This window comes from Chinchilla lanigera, unplaced genomic scaffold, assembly GCF_000276665.1.
Source record: "Chinchilla lanigera isolate Chin_1 unplaced genomic scaffold, ChiLan1.0 scaffold00104, whole genome shotgun sequence".
NCBI lineage: Eukaryota > Metazoa > Chordata > Mammalia > Rodentia > Chinchillidae > Chinchilla > Chinchilla lanigera.
In genome coordinates this window covers 2,394,758-2,416,331 of record NW_004955505.1, presented here as the reverse complement: position 1 = coordinate 2,416,331, position 21,574 = coordinate 2,394,758, and the positions used below count along the sequence as shown (strand labels likewise).

At 39.3% G+C, this 21,574-nt stretch overlaps 1 protein-coding gene across 1 annotated transcript in view; it reads right to left on the bottom strand.

Annotated features, from left to right (window-relative positions):
* Nucleotides 1-21,574, bottom strand: part of Syt10 (synaptotagmin X) — a 57,443-nt gene that overhangs the window by 33,197 nt on the left and 2,672 nt on the right. Inside the window, exon 3 of the mRNA XM_005407171.1 lies at nt 12,355-12,793. Within this exon, the coding sequence (XP_005407228.1) occupies nt 12,355-12,793 (439 nt within the window). The remainder of the gene's footprint in view (nt 1-12,354; nt 12,794-21,574) is intronic.

The window sequence follows — 21,574 nt, the reverse complement described above, 5'->3', positions numbered from 1 at the left end:
TACGTATAAGCTTTTATCGATTTAAATGATCTGTTTCCTTGGATCTATCTCATTTGAGTTCAGTAGCCATGCCATGAAATGTATTTTGGTCCTGACTTTACCTAGATACAAAGGATTGGGAGCCTAAAATAGATTTAAGGTCAGAGAGAATTCATGAACATAAAAGTAATAAAAACAAAGACAGGTTGTATGTATGACTGTGACATAATAATAAGGGTCTAGCATAATCCAATTTATGTATTCAGTGTTCCTATGATATCTGAGGTATTTTATTGAATAATCTAATATTCCTGTCAAAGTTACTTTCATTTATGGAACAAGTCTCTGGTTTTTTGTGAGTAAAATTATTTTTTAAAGAGATCACACCCATGCTCTTTCATATAACAAAACTTTTAAATTTCCTATCCTCTGTTTAAAAATCAGCAATTTCTTCTTTATGACCTTGAACACAATCTCTGCAGCTGTAAATCCCCTTCTAAGAGGAACCAGAGCTATAAAACCTCTTCTAATCGGAATCAAAAATGTAGTAACGTTTTTGTTCTTGTAAGCCTGGGTCCTAATTACAGGGTAAATGGTGCATATTCTAAGTCACAGTTTAGCTAGTCACTTAAGAAAAGCTTTAATTATTACAATGTTGAACTATTGCCATGACAACACAGATCTTCTCTTTTCTTGCTTTTCCCCCTCCTCTTTTAGAATGATGGGGATTAGTGGCTATGTAACCAACCACGGTGCCAGGCATTCCTGCTCATCCTTCAAGCCTGTGATGGCAACATTCACGTACTGTAGTAGGGGAAGAGCGCGGGACTGGGGTCCCACTGCAGGCTGGCCTCAGGTGCCCACATAGGGAAGGAAAGGCTGCACTCATCACTACATGTGTTTGAACTTCATTTTTCTCATCCATAAAGCAGTCCTTTTCTAGTTTTTGTAAAATAAAATAACATTATAGATGACTTTGAAAACAATAATCTTTGGTACTGCTATTTATTATTATTGTTAGAATTCAGGATACAAGAAGTCAAGGTGCAAACATCATAACGAACTCTAGTTTTGACAAGGTCAAAACCAGGGTTCCTGTTTGGGGGGTACATATAAAATCATCCCCGTGTGAGGGTGTACAGGACTAGAGAGACCCTTAGAAGTGCTCATTTCTTAGCCCCTAACAGTGCTCATAACCCTTTCTTTCAGTGTCTGTATCAACTATTAAGTCAACTTTAGATGCTTTTCAGAAATCAGAGGGCAAAGGCAAAAATATCCTCAGCAATATTCTACATACTTATCCATCATATTTAAAAGGAACCCATGTCTTCTTGTCTTCATATTAAAAACTGCCCTGGAAATGATTATCATATATTAGAAATTATAGCCCCACTTTCTAGGTAAGGAGGCTCAAATGGTAAGCAGAAGTCAAGTTTCTGGTAAACAAAGTTTGCATTATTTGTTTCCTGTTTTATCCCATGTAATTTGAAGCAAGGACAAGAATGATTCATTTACTACACAACTGTGTGAGCTTATGTCATGTAAGGCACTATACATATGAAGACAAAGTTGTATAAAGCGCCACAGCAGAGTTTGTTTTCGTTAGTACAATGGATTTTAAAAAATAACTTGTGGACCTCCACATTCTTGGTATCTTCTCTGGATGTTCCCGGCTTATTGCTTGGAGGAAACCTGACTCTTCCCAAGTGCCGCCTCTCCCTCCGTAGTCCTCTCCTGGGTGGCTGGTGTTTTCTCCCCAGCTCTCACCCCCTGCTCATTCTCCTTGTTCACTCCTTCCACACCATTCTCCCGTGAGTCATCACTTTCAGCTGAAGCTCCTCAACAAATCACCTCCTCATTATTATCACTTACCTTCAGTCATCTATTGATACCCAAATCACTCTCTTTAAGCTCTTCATTTTTCTTACTTCTGGTTTCACTAACACTTTTTGACAGTACTTCTAATTCCTAGCAATGTGCATGTTCCTTCCAACTGCCCGGTATTTGGACTCAGTCAGTTCCTTTCCTCCAGTGATGTTCTGTACTGGCCTCAGACACTGCCACACCCGCAACTAACTCTGCAATTATTACTAACTGCAAACTCTACACAACTCCAATTTCAGGCGTGCTTCTCTCTGATCAACATTGATCTTGCCAAGTTCTTTTACCCTAGAAAAAAATGACAGTATGCATTTAGGCTGAAAAATTTGGTCAAATAGAATTAATAATGCAGGAATCAGAGAGGAGTCTTCTTAAAGGGGACATGAGGGAAAATGAAGTCTAGAATATAGGCGGCAGCTTTAGTTTTGGATCAAAACATAGGGTAGTTAATCTCACATCAATCAGGAAGGCAAATATTTGGATACAGCTGCTGGTAAGAGAACTGATGTGATAAGAGTCTGTGAGAGGTTTCTATTTTTTTCCTCTCTTAGTAATCAGAGGTAAAGTCATTCATTAAAACTGAGTATGAGAGAGGACAAAGTTATAAAAGTTTGAAGAAAGATGAGAGGGTGTAAAACAGTCCCGAGAATTTAGCAAATTAAGGGGAAAAATAGATTGCTGGGTAGCATTAACTACCTACATGAGGAATGTGGTCATACATTTTAAGTGGATCCTGAGTTGTTTCCTGTTGGCTTTTTAAAGTTGCTGGGCAAGGCGGCATACACCTATAATCCCAACACTCTGGAGGCTGAGGCAGGAGGATCCGTGTGAGTCTGAGGCTAGCCTGGGCTACAAAGGGAGTTCAAAACCAACCTAAACTGCACAGTGAGACCCTGTCTCAAAAGACTAAATAAATAAATAAATAAATATGAATAAATAAATAAATAAAGTCCTATTCACTTGCAACTGTGCAGATACAGAGATTCATCCACAGCTGTAGCTCTGCCTGGCAAAATAAGAAAGAACAAAACAAGGGAACCAAGGATGCAGGCAGGAGGATGGTGCTAATGACTGACAATGGAATTGAAACTCAATAGAGGGAAAAAAATAACACCAAGGAATTAAGGAATAGGACATAGTGATGTAATGGACAGATTGAAGGTCTGGAAAGTTAGACGGGTTGTCTGCGTGGAGTATAATAGGGTCTTAAAAGATCCTTCTACTCACTGGGCTTTCTTGCTCTTTGTTGCTCTTGCTTCTCAAATGCTTTTGCAGCAAAATTCCTTGACAGAATTGAGGAGAGTATCTCCATTGACTAATTTAATTTCTCCCATTTTATATTAAACCTACTCTGAGTTTTCATGGGCCCTTTTCCTCCATAACTGCTCTTGAAAATGTCAACCATGTTTCTACCACACTGTTAAACTCACATGTCAATCCACAATCCCATCCTACCTGGCCTTGTCACTGGCGGGTCACTCCTGCCTGTTCACATCTCTTCCTCCCTTGGCTTCCAGGTTGTAAGCTCTTGGTTCTTCCACTTCATGACTCTACTTCTCATTCTACTTTGCTAGAGAGTTCCTAATGATGTGATAATGGGAGTGGCTCAAAGATTCATCTCTGTTCTTCCATCTGCATTCACCTCTTTGACAGTATCTCCTGGCTTTAGACACCATTAATATGGTGAGGACCCCACATTTTCATTCAAGGGCTGATTTATTACAATTAAAGACGCACTGTCATTAATCTCTTCCCTCTTGCTTCAAACACACTTTTCCCATTGTTCTGGCACTTTCTAAAGCAGTTCTGGAAGTCCTCTTTCGTGAGTCTTTATGAGGCGGGATAAAAACTCTGGCGAGTGCTGCTCCTAAGTGCTATCCACCAGAAAGACATGCTCATAGAAGCGTTACAGTGTCCTCACCCACCTATTCAAGCAATCTGGTACCATACAACTTTTGGTTTCCCCTCAAAGTCAAAATGACCCCAAGAGATAAACATCTTGAATCAATTTAGGACACTGAGGCAGCCATAATAGTGCAACTGAAGACACAAAAGAGGACCTCCAGAATGGCTTAAGAAGTGGCAAAACTGATGGGAAAATTGCTTGAAGCAAGGGTGAGCATTCTAAGGTTGCTTAATGGCAATGTGTAAATGTAAACACACGCTGTATTTTTTAATCACATCGCCTGTGTATCACAGGTTCGCTGCAGAATTCCAGAGTCCTTTTCCAGTTGCTTATTCCATCTCTCCACTTAGAATCCCCACGGAATCCTTCAAATCCAGTGGTCCGGATCTCCTGTTTTTGCCTCCCAAACTCACTCTCTGCGCAGTCTTGTCTGTCTCAGCAGTTTTTCCAGGTGCCGAGGACAAAACATTGAAGCCACTCTTGATGGCTTCTTTGGCATTCACATGTCCCAGCTAATCTGCCAGGCTATTTTGCTTGTCCTACCTTCAAAATACATCCTGACACCAGTCAGCGCTCAGAGCTGTCCACTGCCATGCCCAGGTCTCAAGCCTGGTGGCCTCTGCTTTGGACTACAGCCTCCTTTGGGGAGTTTTCTGCTCCTGTCCCCTGGCTCTTGCCCTCAGAGTCTATTCCTGAAAAATCAGACAGGGCAATGCTTTTGACTTAAACCCGCTAGTGGCTTCCTATATTACTCAATACAAGTCAAATCGCTGTTGGGTGGAAAGACTGAGGCAGGTTAGGGCTTTCTTCTAAGAACTCTCTAGAACACTTCACTAGCCACTGCTGTACTACTGCATCTGTTACCTTTTCAGGAAGATGAATCCTGAAACCACAGTTCAAATTCTAACACTGTTCCCCACTCAAACTCATCAATGCTTTCTTGTGCTATTATGTTCTATAGAGTTTATTCGGGTTTTTGTTTTGTTTGTTTTTTGGTGGTGGTGTTATTTGGGGTTGAACCCAGGGCCCTCAGCACTGAGCTACACCCAACCCCTTTTTGAGTTTTTTGAGACAGGGGCTCAGTAAGTTGCTCAGTTCTCCAGGCTGGGTTTGAAACTTGTGATTTTCTTGCCTCAGCCTCTCAGAGTGCAGAGTTTCTATGATTGGCCACCACGCCTGCCTTAGAGTTTATTACTCTCTAATGGATTGTCTCCTAATATAACACAATTCACAGAAAGGGGGGCAGATTTTTGATAATTTTCTTTCATAGTGTGTGTCAGATATCAAAAACATGTCTGGTATACTAACAGTGTTCAATAAATATTGCTGAATAAATAAAATGATTCAACATTTTTGCTGAAAAATTTATCCATCTGACTAAATAACAAGCCAGTAATATTAAAAACTGGTAAGACTGAGTTTAGTTTCAAGTATGGAATGCAATGGTTAAAATCTATTTAAATAACATACTTTTATTCTGCACAAATAATTCACAGGCAAATTTTCTTTAGTAAAAATAAATATAACAAAATTCAGTTATTTTAAAAATGCTTGCCTTGACCTGTCTCCAAGTTAAAAGAGCAAATAGTATTAAGGTATGATAAGCAACTACTTTTTATATAACACATATTTAGAGCAGTGCATAGGAAGTAATTCGTTTGTAAAATATTCTTTGGCAGTTATTGATTAACAAAATTCAGACAATACACTATTTTACATTACAAATCAAGAAATAAATATAGAAGGAGCCCTTAGATATAAAAAAAATTCTCAAGAACTGGTCATAACAATAATAAATCCAAGAACTTATTTTATATATTGCTGGGACCCTGGAGAGTGTTCTGACCCTAATTATGTATTTTAGACCCATGAAGTAACTGTGAAGAGTTACCAGGTGCCTAGAAGTTCTTTGGAACTTAACTCTCTATTTCAGTGCTACATATACACAGAGTTTACCATTTTAGAGCTTCCCTTTAGAATGTTTCCACCTATCATGAGCTCAGCTAGTGAGTCTAGGTGTGATTTGGAAAAAAAATAAACAGTCCTTCAGCTGAGTTCACCTATACCAGTGATGGTGAACCTAAGGCACGCGTTTTGTTTTTCTTTTAAGACAAATGATGTTAATGTATGAGGTTTTTTTTCCTAAACTAAAACCTCAGTATTCAGGTTTAATCACAGTGCTGGCACTTTTGTGATAAACAAGTAGGTTTTGGGTTGCAGTTAGAGCACTCGCATCTAAAAGGTTGGTCGTCACTGCCTGTACCCCGCTGCACCACCACACGCCTGCAGCACGTTGCAACCAATGCTTTGAAATTACCTATCGTCACCTCCATCTTCCATTCTTCAACCCTATTTCTAGACCTGAGTCTTTATTATGGCAGACGCTCAAGTACTTTTTCATCTTTTTATGCATTTCATAATAAACATATGCTAGGACTAAGGAACCATTTCTTAGAGTTTAGGACAACAGAGTTTATCATAAAAAAGAAGTGCCCAGTTAATTTATAATTAGTGCATGTGCAGAAGAAATACTTATTAGTGCCAGAAACCAAACTCTTCCACTTTGAATCTGTTTTATAAGGCTGTGTCCTGCCCTTGGTTCAAAGTTACCCCATTTCAGGAAGAAGCAGGCCAATACATGTTTTCATAAAGGAGATTATTTGACTGCTACAAGTTCATGATTTATGAACTTTTATTTCAAGAAGCTAGCACACAGGTCTTCCTATCACTCTGGAGAATCACTGCCTCTTGATATCATAGCTGACTGTCTATCTCTTAACCTCTCCATTTGTGTAACCCTTGTTTTCCACTCCTTACAATGGCTTAGAATGAATACTTTCAATTTTTGCAATCTCTTGAGAGAGCTGTAATTTTTTAAAAAATCGTTTACAGTAAAGAAAGCTATGGGATGCCATTTATTTTTATGTAATTCTTCATTGTCTCTAATAAGGTGCATTGAGTATTTTTTCCGGCACTGTGTGATCATCTCAAGAATTATTCTAATCAACCACAGCACCTTGTAAGTACTGTAAGTCCACCAGCATATATGAGCCAGTGATTTTTCCCCAGGTAGATTTTCCTTCTTTTGTTCACGTTAAATTGAAACTCCTATTATGTTTTGTACTTCCTTTCAGTAGGCACCAAGCATCCTCTCTAACAGTGACAAACCTATGTAATTCTTCATCCTCAACAAGTTATTTTGCCACTGTCTACTCGATCCTCACACCACTAATGAATGCACAGAAATTGGTTCTAGTACTCATCCCTCTGTGGATACCATCATTAATCTCCTTCGAACATGAGCAGTGTCATCTCACCCCATGATGGTGTCTTTAAAGGAGCAAAATGAAGTGATAATCTATCGACCCACAGCTTGCACTTGATGCTTATTATGTACCTATACAGTGCTGGAAGTTAGGAGGCAGAAGAGCAGGTTGCACACCCTTGTTCTCTGGCAATTTAGGATTTAATGTGGCAAATAGCTAGAGCTCAAGAGTAAGAGACTAATTAATTGCTAGCTTGTAACTACAGATTAAAATAACAAAGGATAATAGCTTATAATTGGGCAGAAAAGTAGATTCTCAGGTGCATTCTCTGTGAATCTTATAGTAGATTAAAAAAAAGAGATCAGCATTTAGACAAAGGAAGCAGAGGAAATACAGAGGCAATGAGGGTTGAGGTCTTTAAGGGGCTGATAAATACATGCGGTACCTCTCTCACGGGCAACTATTAATTGTCCTGTTTGGATAGACAAGATAAGGTAACTGAATTCATTTATTGATTCTTTAATTCAGCAGGTAGATCGTGATTTTCTGTAATGATATCTTAGGTGAAAAAGCAATATAAACATGAATACAGATTTTCTGCTTAAGAAATGTGGGTATATAAAAAACCCAAAATGTGATCATGGCACCTGGATATAGTTAGCTCACGACAACCTTCAGTGTCAGGCTTTTAAAAGGTATAGAGGGGCTGGGGATTTAGCTCAGCGGCAAAAGCGCTTGCCTGGCAAGCGCAAGGTCGTGAGTTCGGTTCCCGGTACCGGAGAAAAACCAAAAAAAAAAAAAAAAATTAAAAAATAAAAATAAAAGGTATAGAATGATAGAAATGCCACTTAATTATTTTTTAGAAGGGAGCTTGGATCCCTTACTAATTTTCTACAGTTTCTCTTTTTTATTGTTGTTTGCTATTTCCTGATTTTCATAATGCCTAAAATACTGTATTAGTTTCAAATTCTGTAGATGTTTTCAGTTGTAGTCTGTCCCATAAATCATTGCCAAATGGATAGTATTCTAAGGCATAACTTTTATCCAACTGACTTGTACTGCAATTACTGTTGACAAGACAGCCCCTGGACTTCTGAGCCATAATTTCAAAGCTTCCCTATACTTTAATTCCAACTGACTTTATCTTCCATTATTTCCCACTGAACTCTATTTTCTGATCATGGCAGCATATCTGCTATTTCCAGAGTAAGATTTCCTGTTCCATGACTTTCATGAACAATGTGTTTGTCTGGGTATACATCCTCTTCCAGTGGTCAGGTACAACATGTCAATTCCCAGTTTCTTTTAGCTTTGGGCACCTGTCTGTGACTCAACTGGAAATAATTTCTCTAGGTTCTGAATTTCACTTCTTCACACAGGGTTGATACTTCAATAACTTCTTAGATTGAAGTTAGTATCACATGTCTTAGCTCTACAGAATACTGTACATTGCTTCATAGCTCCTTAGAAGTTGCAGAGTGGAGAGAAGGTGTAGAATATACTGGCTATACCCAGAAGTAAACACGTACTGAATAAGGTTACTGGATGAATGAATACCCAACAAAACGGGCATTGGAAGAGTGTTAGTCATGAAGAAACTCATGAATTCCAGCTGGGTCACGTGGTTCCCAGAGAGGTTGATGGGATTAAACATCCACATATTTTAAAAGATAGATCAGAGATTGGGAAATGTGGCAGTTTCCAGCTATGCTGCTAACTTCAAGAACTACCAAAATGTTATTCCAGTATAGAAAAAAATAATACTTGAAAGTGTGTGGTGTTGTCAACCGTCTGAGTACATAAAAGGAAGTCCCCAAAGTAGGGCAGAGCTGGGCCTAACAAAAGTTAGGAAACCACGCATGCGTGTTGACCTGTGTGTCTGTTTGTGCGTGCGTGCACGCGTGCCTGTGCAGGTAGGTTTGATTTTTCCATGTCTCAGAGAAAAGTTGGCGTTAAGCTGAATAATCTGATTTATAATAATGTACTCTCCATCTCTATGTCCAAGGAGACTGCATAATGAACTCTGCAATTTCCTCTTCCTCTCTGAATAAAGGTAATTTCTAGTATGATGAAGTAATTAATGTAGATGAGGGTTTTTGAGGAATAAGGGTAATCAACTTTTCTGCAAGGAATTCATCCCAAGGTCAAACCAATTTGGAGCCATGGCTCTAGTCATTCACCACAACCACTGACAATTTCAAACTACTGACTGACTAAAAGAGCAGAAAGGCCTTTCTCCTCTCGCTTCCGAGCTCCTGTTCTTCAGGTGACTTTATAACCAACATCTTTTGTTGCACAAACAGTACAGCCCCTTGGCTTGACATTTAAAATGTGTTCCATAATTAGATAAACTTGAGTTCTTACTCTTGCCAGCTGTATGAATTCAGGCAAAAGCTTTTAGTCTCTCTGGTCTTCAGTGAACTCATAACTAAGGGGGAGAATTAATAATATTTCATGCTGGTTGGTAAAGGATTAACAAGACAGGTACATGGCATAGTAACCCAATCACAAGAGCCCCAAAACACTGGTTTTTCCTCTCTTATCTCCAGCCACCCATGTAAATAAGGAAATTCAAAGAAGCAGATGATATCAAAATTCTAGCAAAAACCACAAATTTAGACTACATTATTCCTTCTTAGAAAATGTCAGACATGTGCACCCTAATTTTGTGTTGTTTTCAAATAGAGAGAAAAAGTTTTTTTCCCTTTAGTTTTAAATTTCACATCATTACTGTAAGATCCGGGGATAAAATGATGTGTCTATACTACTAGTGTCTATTATTTCCAGAAGCCAAGTCTGTGTCCAAAGCCAAGTCTTCACAAAATTTTCTGCACCTATTCTTCCATCCTGCTCTAGCTTGGGGTAACCAGAGAAACTCTCTTTATATTTAACAATTCACATTGTGGAGATGGAAATTTTGAGATTTCTAAAAGCATGGATTAACTCAGTATGTCTTCATTACTTGAGTTTCCTTATGTGACAGGTACTTATTACCTGAAAGAACTGAATAATTGTGAACACTAAACGCATAGGTGTTTATAGCTTTTGTTTGTATAGTAGTTCCCCTTACCCTTAATTTTGCTTTTCTTTGTTTTAGATGACTGTCTCAGTTACCCGTGGCTACCTGAGGTCCAGAATATTCCAAACATGAGCAATTCACAGGTTTAAACTGGATATCATTTGGAGTACTGTGATGAACTCTCACACCACTCTGCTTCCTTCTACCAAGAACATGAATCACCCCTTCATCCAGTATATGTATATGCAAATGTTCCCCACCTCTCAGTCACTGAGCAGCCATCTTGGGTTCAGATCCACTGTCCAACAACTGTCTTTAAGAAGCCCTTTGGTAGTACTCTAACACTACCGCCTAAAGCTTACATTACTGACACCATGTGGCTGAATTACATAGCCCCCGCTCTATCTCACATCAGCACAAGAGGAGTGACTATTGTACAATAAGATGTCCTAAGAGACCACAGTCACATAACTTTAATAACAGTGCACTTGTATCATTCTATTTTATTTTTCAATTGTTATTAATCTCTTACTTTGCCTGATTTATTAGTTAAATATGTTCATCAATCAATTGATCATATAGGTTTGCATGCATAGGAAAAAATGCAACAGTTCTTGAGCTTGGTACTTCCACTGGGGGTCTTAGAAGGCCTCCCACAGGATAAGAAGAACTATTTTGAAAATGGTAGTTTAATTCAAATATTTTACACTAAAATTTTTGAGCATCTGAAGGCTTTGTCCAAATTAAATATCATATTTGGCCCTAGTTTTCAGGAATAATAATATTAATAATGAAGGAACTATGTGAGATCACTTTAAACAGGAGCAAAATTTTTTAAAAAAATGTTCCTCCCAAAGCTTTTCTCCCCCATTTCTAGAACACATAAAGAAAAGTAACTTATTTGATATGTTATATTTAAATATCCACAGTTAAAATTAGCACTTACTGGGTTCTATTACATAAGAGCAATAAAAAGAACAAATTTTAAATGATCCTAAATGCCACTGTTCAGAAAATCTTCTCAAAATAATAACTAAATATGAAACATGCCTTGGTTATGAAATGTAAGTAGCGTATAAAAGTATAACATAGAAAAGACACCTCCATCCATCTTTCTTGTCCCAAAATTCCTTATTTCAGTGGTAAGAACAATTGTTCTGACCTCTCTAGAATATACTTCAGGTATAGGCGATTTATTTGTAAACTCAATCTTATTTTATTTACACAAAAGATACGTTGAATAGTCTTTCAGTCCTAGCAGCAAATATAATTCAGTTGTCCAGCTGGATAGATTTCTAAACTCACAAAGGTAGGTTTTGTCAAAAAGTACAGAAACAGGTGCAGAGACAGGATTACGAAGTACTTTAATAAGCTGGAAATGGTAGTTATGTCCTATAGATAACCATAGACAGTAGAAAAAAATGCCTCTTTGGCAATGTTTTTTCCCTTTACAGTTAATACAATTTGAGTATGTTGTAGCAAGTTATTTTTATCCAAACAGACTTTTGCCACTGTTTTTCAGGTTTGGTTAGGGAGTATTTCCTTAAGGAAGTCGTCCTGTGCTGTGGGTACACTTCTTGGTGTGCTCAGAATATTTAGGTTCTGGTGGAACTGTGTAGAATAACAGTTTGGTTTACATGAGATGAAATGAGCAAGGAAATTTTCCAGCAGATTCGTGTTTATAGCATTGCTGCTAAATCATTGTACGCTAAGCATGAGTCTATGTTCATTTGATGGTGACTGTAAACTGCTAGATAATTCCTGGTTGTTGTGCCTTTATTTTATAAATTTCAAGTGGCTAAGATTTTTTTTTCAATATTTATTGGTTGATTAAACTAAATCCATAGGCTCCTATTAAGAGTTACCAAGCAATATTTCCAGGAAAGAGCTAAATCTATGTGACATGATTTAGGGAGAATGGTTCTCTTCTTTTTTTTTTTTTGGTACTGGGAATTAAACTCAGGACCTTGTGCTTGCCAGGCAGGCGCTGTGCCGCTGAACTATATCCCCAACCCTATGCGATGTGATTTTACAGAGGTCTCAAATTTTACCAAGTCCCTTTCCCAGAACTGCGCCTCATCTGTTCCTCTGTCCTCAGTTGCTCTCTGCCTCTCTGCTTACTCTGCGCTACCCTTTCTTTACTAAAGTGTGTGTTTTCTATGTTTTTCCCATAGCTCCGGTTTCTCTTTTCTTTCTCCCCACTTCAGTTCTCTGCTGTCGTACAATCACACACCACACATGCATGTACACGCACAGGCGCACACACGCACACAGATGGCTTAATGCACCGGATCCTTCCTCACCGGGATGAAGAAGTAGGCTCAGTGGTTTGTCTCTGGACACGCGCATGCTTAATTAGATGTTCTTTCAAAGCAGTTTGGACTTCGGCTGGGATATCCGGAGAAGTGTGGCTAATTTTTATCGCGGGCTCAATAGCTTTCAGCACTGGCTTGCCATTGTCTTTAACCTCTTTTTTCTCTTCAGTCTCAAAAACCTCCGTGGGAGCACTTGAAATGCTCTGTGGGAGGGTGCTGCCGTTTGGAGTCACGGGTTTGCTTTTCCAGCATGGCCAGCACACCTTCCAGAAGACAAAAAGGGAGACCGCCAACAGTGCCAGGCCACAGAAGCTGACGACGACTGCTAACAGGCTCACCGAAATATCTGGAAAACAATTGCAATGCAGAGAAATATCAATCAGTATGGACCACAGAGGGGCAGAAACGGTGAGATAGCAGAAGATCTCTGCAAGGTTTCATCCCAGGAAAACTTTCTAATCGTATATAGGAAGCACATGACATGTGGGTAACATTCCCAAGTGACACAACAAGGTAGTCAAGGTTTTGCCCATAAGGGCCGACAGTCCGGAGTTCGCCACGAAGCTAAAACTGTGAAGTTAAACTCCAGACCCACACGCAACAGGAAATGCTTCTGTCTGCTTCCTCTTTGATCTGAAGATGAACCCTCTAGTTCTCTAAGCCAGAAATAGAAATCATCTTAAACATATCTGTCAGCTGCTTTCTGTTGTATAAACAAGAATGACATGACTCACCCTTCATGGGTACATTATTAGTTATGGATTTCAAGTCCACAGTCTTTTCCAATAACTTTCTATCTCCTAATTTTTAATTCTTCACTTAGTTAATGAATTGTGCTGTAGTCAGAATAACTTACTACAAAATTCACACGTTAAAATTGTAACCCAAGGTGATGGTATAATGAGTCGTCGTCTCTGGGGAGGTGATTGGCCTTGGGTCAGAATCTTGAGGCTGGCATTAGTACCCTTATAAAAAAAAAAAAAAGGCCCAAAGTAACTCTCATTATTGCCAGATGAGGACACAGGAAGTCGACCTCTATGAACCAGGGAGAGGCCGTACTCTGGCTTCAGTGGTTGGCTTGGTTACTTTTCTCTCGTTGCTGAGACAAAATACCTGACCCCAGAATCAAGGAAGGAAAGGTTTACTTAGCTCACAGTTTGTGGAGTTTTCAGTCCATAGTTGGCTGGCTCCAAGGCAGGGTGGCACATGGCAGAGGGCAACAGTTCATGGCAGAGGAAAACAGCAAAAGCAGCCAGAGCAGAAGGGAGCAGTGGTGGCAAACAGCCTCTTTCTCTCCCTTACATATGCAAACTATCCGCCCCAGGGTGGGTGTTGCACTCACACCCATAACCCCAGCATTGGACCATGGATCAATCATAAACTCTAGAGGCGCACTCCATGACTGCATGAGGCTTTGAGGGGAAATCCAGACACAAACCATAACAGTGGTCCTCCAGTATTCCTTAAAGCCTCAGTGCAGCAGCGTAAAGAGGTAAGACCTACTTAGATGTGTTTGGGTAACAGAGTAGAGCACTCCTGAATAATGCCTGAGTTCCCACTCTGTGAGGATTGAATTATTTACTCTGAGACCAGAGTTTTACAAAATGAGGCAGGCCCCTGAGGATTCATCCCACCCCTTACCTCACATCTGCTTGCCCTTCTATTTTCAGCCATGAGTTGAAGCAGCATGAGGTCCTTATCAGTTCTGACTGCCTCATCTTGGACTTCCTAGCTTCCAGAACTGAGAGGCAAAATAAAGCTCCTGCCTTCATAAATGACCATGTGTTAGCTATTTTTTATGGTAAGAGAAAATGTACCACAAAAAGTCCTCTCTAGACAAGGAAATGCCAGTGCCTTGATCTTGGACTGCCTGGGGTCTAGCATGTGTGAAATCAATTTCTGTTGTTTATGGTATTTTGTTATGGCAAAAGATAAATTGTTATCTAGATATCTTTAAAGTATTTTATTAAAATAATTGCAATAGGGGCTGGAGATTTAGCTCAGCGGCACAGCGCCTGCTTGGCAAGCACGAGGTTGTGAGTTCGATTCCCGGTATGGGAGAAAAACAAAACAAAACAAAAACAAATAATTACAATATTAAAATATGTGCATTATATGAAGGGATTCAAAGAAATATGGTTAAAATGTTAGGATGAACAAACAAATAAATTCAGTAGAAGCAAGAAACTTCCTTTACTGAAGAATTCCAAACAATTATGGGGATGCTTCAGCCTTAACACCCACTTCTAAGTGTGGGTTGCACACAGTACACAGGGGCTTTCTTCCAAGAGGTTCTGTATGTAAAGGGGTAACTTTGTGGTGGAGAAACCCAAGATTGCTCTTACCCAGGTTATCACTAACAGAGATGAGCCAAGTTAGTAGCATACACCTGTGATATTATCTGATGAAAATAATACTTTGCCTATGTGGTTTTCATGTCCCAAAACCATAACCCAAGTTTAATCATGATGAAAATATCAGACAAGTTCCAAGGGAAGGTGTCTTACAGAATACCCGAAAACTACTTCTCAAAATTAGCAAAGTAACCACACACAGACACAAAAACGAAGTTTAAGAAACTGGTATAGCCAAGAAGCAGCTAAGGAGATATGACCAGCAAATGCAAGGTGGTATTGTGGATGGGATTCTGGGATAGAAAAAAGTCATTAGGTAGAAACTAAAAAATATATATATGAAAAAGCATGGACTTTAGTTAATAATGTATCGATATTAGTCAGTGAATTGTAACAAATGTACCATACTAACACAAGATGTAAATATTAAGAGAAACTGGGTATGGGGTATGTACTCTCTTACTAATTTTTCTATAAATCTAAGACTGTTCTCAAAAGTAAAAACCAATAAAATGAAAATTAATGTTCCCCTCTACACTTCTGTTTTCATCTCTCAAAGATAATCAAGACTAGCACTCCGATCTTACAGTATTCTTAAAGTTTGGAAGACCAAATTGATTTAATTGACTTTATAGTTTTCTTTTACAACTGTTTCTCAGCCTCAACATCAAATCCAAATTCTGTTTATTTTAAACAAAAGTGTTAGGTGTATGTTATGGGAGGAACTGTTTTCCCTACTCTGGAACAAATTGTTGTTTTGAAGTCCTAACACTCAGGTTATGATTGTATTCAGACATCAAGACTCTCAGTGAGTACCAAAGGTTAAATGAGGTCATCTGAGTTGGCCCTGGTTCAATGAAACATCAGTCTGTTCTAAGAAAAGGAGGTTAGGACACCGTCACCATCACAGAGACTAAGACACAGGGAGAATCGTCATGTGCCAACCAAGGACAGAGGCTCAGAAGAATGCAGTCTTGATCCCAATACCTATTCTCCAGGTCTTGCGAGGGAGTGAAGTTTGTTGTCACCATCCAATCTGGCGTATTCTGTTATGTGAACCCTAGTGAACCACTACAAAATATCTAATGTCCTTTGACCATCACTTGAAATCTAGTCCCAACCCTCTCTAGAACTTTCCACTGATACCAATTAGGTATGTCTGTTCAGTCCTCGGTCTAGCAAGCCAAATTATCTTCTATTAAATCATGAATAAGGGGGCTGGGGATTTAGCTCAGCGGCAAAGCGCCTGCCTGGCAAGCGCAAGGTCGTGAGTTTGGTTCCCGGTACCGGAGAAAAACCAAAAAAAAAAAAAAAAAAAAAATCATGAATAAGTTGGGCATGGTGGTGCGCACCTGCAGTCTCTGCTCTGAGAGGCTAAGGCAGGAGGATCACAAGCTCAAGCCCAGCCTAGGGAACAATTTAGTAATTTAAAAAGACCCTGCTTCACAATTTAACAAAATAAAAAATAAAAAGGCTGGGGATACTGCTTAATGTGAAGGCCCTGGGTTCAATCCTTAAAACAAACAAAACCAGAAAATCACAATTATGTGATACTTTCCTTACATAAACCACTTCCTGCACATCTCTTCCTTCAATCTGCTTTATTTTATACTTAATATTTGAAATCTAACTTCTTGGTAATAATTAACATTACATAGTAATTCATCATGGTGGCTATCTGGATTAGGACCACAACACTATAATACACTACAGTGATCTTCCTTGTACCTTTTTCTTCATGCACATTGATGGGTTTTTTGGTTTAATAAAAATTCTACTAAGTCATCATGGCAGCAAGCCAATATGACATGGCCCACTGGAGGCCATGTGGCAGGCTCCGCCTTCCTCCTCCCTGGTCATATTACAACTTCCTACTTCCTTTTTTACAATATCCTGTTTCTCTCTTCCCATCCTCTGTCCAATCACTGCCCACCAAGTTGCACAGACCATCCCCTACACCCCACCCCCAGCCTGGCCCTATATAGCTACTGTTCCCATGGGCAAGCCCTCAGAAGCTCCATGTCCCTCCTTTCTGCTGTGGTCTTCTCTGTACCTGCAATAAAGGCATTTTTTATTTTGCTTTATTCTTATCTATGCCAAAAAACCTATCACTATATTTCTAAATGTCTGAGGTAAATATCTTGGAATAGAAGTACGGGGTAATAGGTTGCATACATAATTATTTTTATTAGATATTTTCAAAATGAGTCCTCAAGTTGCTATAACAAAAACATTATATCAATTTACTAGTTCCTACAGTTTCAGAAAATACTGTTGTACTTTAATTTCACTCATCTAATAGGGAAATAATACCTTGTTTTAATTCACATTTTCCTGATCAGCAAAATACAATTTGCAGCTAATGGAAATCCATTCAGAAACTGAAACATTTCCCAGTTTTTATTGCTACTTAATTATAAGGATAAAAATTAATTTTGAAATTATATGATATAGACATTAATATTTTCCTGTTGTTTATCAAGGCAACCACTGAATGTTTCCCATTTGTATTCTGTTGATGAAAACGGTTATGATCATATTTTAAATGTTAGGTTACTTTAATTACTTATTACCACATATCCTGAAGAGAAAAATATAAAAGGAACACACTTCCTGGTTATTAGCTATGGGTTAAAGATGGATGAATAAGTACAGTTATGGCTTCTGCTTCTGCTTTGACTGTGCCCCCTGAAGTTTACACAGCAGAAACTCCATCCCCTATGCAACAGTGAGGGAAACTGAGACCTAGTAAGAGGTGATTCGTTCCTGAGGGCTCTGCTTTCAGGAAAGGATGACTGGTTTTCATACAGGGCAAGTCTGGTGAGACGAGTGAGTACCACTCCTTCCTCCCATTCTGTTGCTCTGCTGTACTCTTATTTCACCACGTGTGCCACGGAAACACAGCATGAGGCTCCTCACCAGATGCCACCACATTGAGGTTGGATGCTCTAACCTTTAGAACTGTAAGAACTATATTTCTTTCCTTCTAAATCACCCAGTCTTCAGTATTGTGTTATAGTGACACAGCACAGACAAGACAGCTTCATAATCTGCATGTATTTTCAACTCAACTTACTCTCTTTATGCTCTATATAAGTCAGCTCCAATAACTTCTTCAACAACTTATTTTCTATCAAATTGGAGCCAGAAGCCAATGTGTAAAGAAACTGCAGGACGGTGCCAGTCAGAGGACAGATGGAACTAGCTGTCAGTTTTGGAACGTGCCTAGGGTTCAGGCCTGAGGGAACCTTGTACACTCTTTCCACAAAGGTTTTCTTTTTAAACTCACTTTTGCTACTGCTTCTAAGATGTTGTTTGGTTTCATAAGTTCTCATGTCAGGAAACAGCCTTGTGGAAATCTCTGAGCCTACATCTACTTTCTCACTTTAAAAATTTTTCTTTTTAAAATCAACATATTGTGCTATAATTTGGGAGACCATTTAGTATTTCTTTCAAACTGGGATGCTTTTGAATGTGGAAGTTGTTTTATGAATAAAGACAGGGTAGCAGGAAGTCTGGTGCTGGCAATTGGACTATATATACAGTCACCCTACTTCTCAGCCTAGTAACTTCCAGGTCCCTGAAGCCATCTGTATCAAAGCCAAACTTCACCTGACATTCTACAGTATCTTTGTGGCTTGACCCTTAGCTACCGAGCAGCTCATTCTTCTGCCAATCCCTCACCTACCACTCCTTACCCTGACCACATATTACTTTCTCATCATTTTGTTTGAGCTATTTCACATGGCTCCTATGCAGCTGCTGCTCCCATTTAGCCCTCTGACAAATCTGTAATCATCCTTCTGCAATCGGACCCAAGAGTGCCTCTTTGCAGGAGCCACTGCCTCCTTAAGGGCTTCTAAAGCACACTCACTCTGCTGGTGTTGTAGCAGAGATCGGCCTGTAATCCTTTCACCCCAAATTCTTGGGACATAATGTTTTTCAAAAAATATTATTTTCTTTTGTCTATTAGGTATGTCATATGATACCCATTGTCTGGGATAGCATCCTGTGTACTCTATCTGTAATGAAATACATAAATTGATCACACTAAGTTGAGTCACTGAGGACCACAGTAATGGAGTGGAGTCATGTACACTGAAGTCCCTCAAAAGGTCACTGTGGATGGCATCTGAAGCAAAGGTGAAAGAACTGGAGCACCCTGTCTTTGTAAAGGAAAGGATGACTCTGGATGATGGTAAGTTTACCAGTCTTGGGGCAGCAAGTCAAGTGAATTTGCTTTTACCAAAGTTATTTATCTCTCCAAGGAGAAGATGGAGTCAACTATCAATTCTTTAGGGCTATTCAGAAATAATTTAGTATATTTAAAGAGAATGAGAAAGTTTTTAAATAGTAACTCTCAAGAACACAAGAAAATTGAATGAGAAAATGTAGGATATATGGTCAGAATTTAGAGTTCTTTTCAATTTGCAGGTAAGGCTGGTCTGCCTGGATTTAAGAGCTTCTAAATACTAAGATGCTTGGTGTAAGGATAGAGAGGCAGATGGAGTTATCTATGAATGAAGGTTTTTGGTTTGTTTTTTTTCCAGGAGAATGTGATAAACTCCCAAGGTGAGAGTGACTGCAAGGATGAAATGACACAATGTTGGTATTTTGCCAGACTTATTGACAAGGAGACTTACAGATAGGAAGAGATTGATGGGTGGAGTTTCTGTGGAACTTTTGTTTGGGGATTTGAGCATGAAAATAAAAGAAGAGCAGACACGGGGAGAAAAGATCCCTGGGGGAAAGGGACCACCCACTGGAAAGCCAGAGTGGCCAATGGGAACAGCTAGCCTTTCCTCCCAGGACATTTAAATTACCCATTACAATGGCAAAACTTGATGAGTAGGTTCTCTCTAGCTCAAATTTTCAATGTCTCCAGATAATTAAAAAGAATCCATTATACGACATTCATCCTATTATATCTTGGTAAGATTAGGAGTTAATGAAATTTACAAAATTAGATTAGGCGCTGAGATAATCAGATTTAAAACTGCTCAAACTCTGGTTTGATTACATACATTTGAATAAGTATTGCTCTACTGCTGTCTACTTACCCATCTGTCTCTGTCTGTCTCACAGTACATCTCTAATATATTTTAGCTATAAAGATTTTGCTCCTTCACCTTATCTTAATATAGCAAAATAAGGCGGCACAGTACTGGGAAGACTGACAAGAGGTCACTCTCAGGAGAAAAAACAGTAACCTCCCTGTCTTGGTTACTTTGCTCTCATTGCTGAGACAAAATACCTGACGCCCAAAATTAAGGAAGGAAAAGTTTATTTAGCTCACAGTTTGTGGAGGTTTCAGTCCACATTGGCTGGCTCCAAGGCAGGGTGGCACATGGCAGAGGGCAACAGTTCATGGCAGTGGAAAATAGCAAAAGCAACAAGAGCAAAAGGGAGGAATGGCGGCAAACAGCCTCGTTTCCTCCCTTACATTGTATGCAAACTACCCGCGCCAGAGTGGGTGTAGCACTCACACCCATCATCCCAGCATTGGACTATGGATCAATCAAAAATCTAGCAGCCCGCACCATCACTGCATGAGGGTTTGGGGGGACATCCAGACACAAACCAAAACACCCCCAAAATGTTCATTTCCCAGAAACTGTTGACAAAGCAGAACTTCATTTTACTGGCCTACATAACAAGATTATCCATTATTTTATTCACTGTGGCTGGTGAGTACAAGTACTCATGTAACCTAATCCTGACTGCAGAACAGCACGGACTAATTATTATGTTCTCAATCCCAACCACCGCTGCTGCAAGTTAATACACTGATATGTCCTTATTTTTTAATTTTCAAATCCTATTCATCTTCAAGTTTTCACATTGTATGAAACTGTGATTTCTCACAATTAATCAGAAACTATAGTTTAATTCATGGTGATTTCAGGTTTTTGTTTCTTTGGTTACGACTCTTTGTTGCCTGGCCACAGGGTAGATCTCTGTTTACGGCCCAAGCAGCAGTGAAAGGGGAGAAAGAAAACTCAAAACAGCAGCTTTTACTCAAAGCTGAGGCAGTCACCTCTAATATAAAACTCTGGGGTTATCATTGAAGTAATCTTATTTCTTCTGTCGCTATGATAATACTATTATCGTAGGTCATGATTCTTATTTCTGTAACAACAGCTCAAATAAATAGCGACTTAAACAAGATAGCTTATTTTCTTCACACATGGAGAAATGCTGTCCAGCATAAGCAGGCCAGGGTATCTGAGTCCTTATACAGTCCATATTTTTGTTCTCCTATCCAAAAACTTTGACTTCTCTTTTAAAAGGCCAATATGGAAAGCTGCACATCCACATTCCAGGCAGCTTGTTGGAGGAAGAACATCAAAGGAAGAGGAAGGTGAAGATACATGCTTTCAGTTTTAGGGGTACACCTCCGAAGTTGTGCACATCGCTGCTGCTGACACTGTGAGATTCCAATAGCCAGAACGTAGTCATGAGGCCTCATCACAGACCCATTTATGAAACACAGTGGAGCCTAAGAGTACTTCCAAACTTGAGATAATGTTAGTGGGCACTGGAAATTTTTTTAGACATTAATGGTAATGTTCATCTCCTGCCAAGGTTTTATTTTTTAAAAAAACTTGTAAAACAATGCAGTTGCGCCCAGGCATGGTGGTGCACCTGTAATCCCAGCACTCAGGAGGCCAAAGCAGGAAGACCACTGTGTGTCTGAGGTCAGACCGGGCTGCATAGTGAGACCCTGTCTAAAAAAAAAATTCAGTTGTAGCTCAAGAAAATTTTTCATAGGGGCTGGGGATTTAGCTCAGTGGCAAAGCGCCTGCCTGGCAAGTGCAAGGTCGTGAGTTCGGTTCCCGGTACCGGAGAAAAAC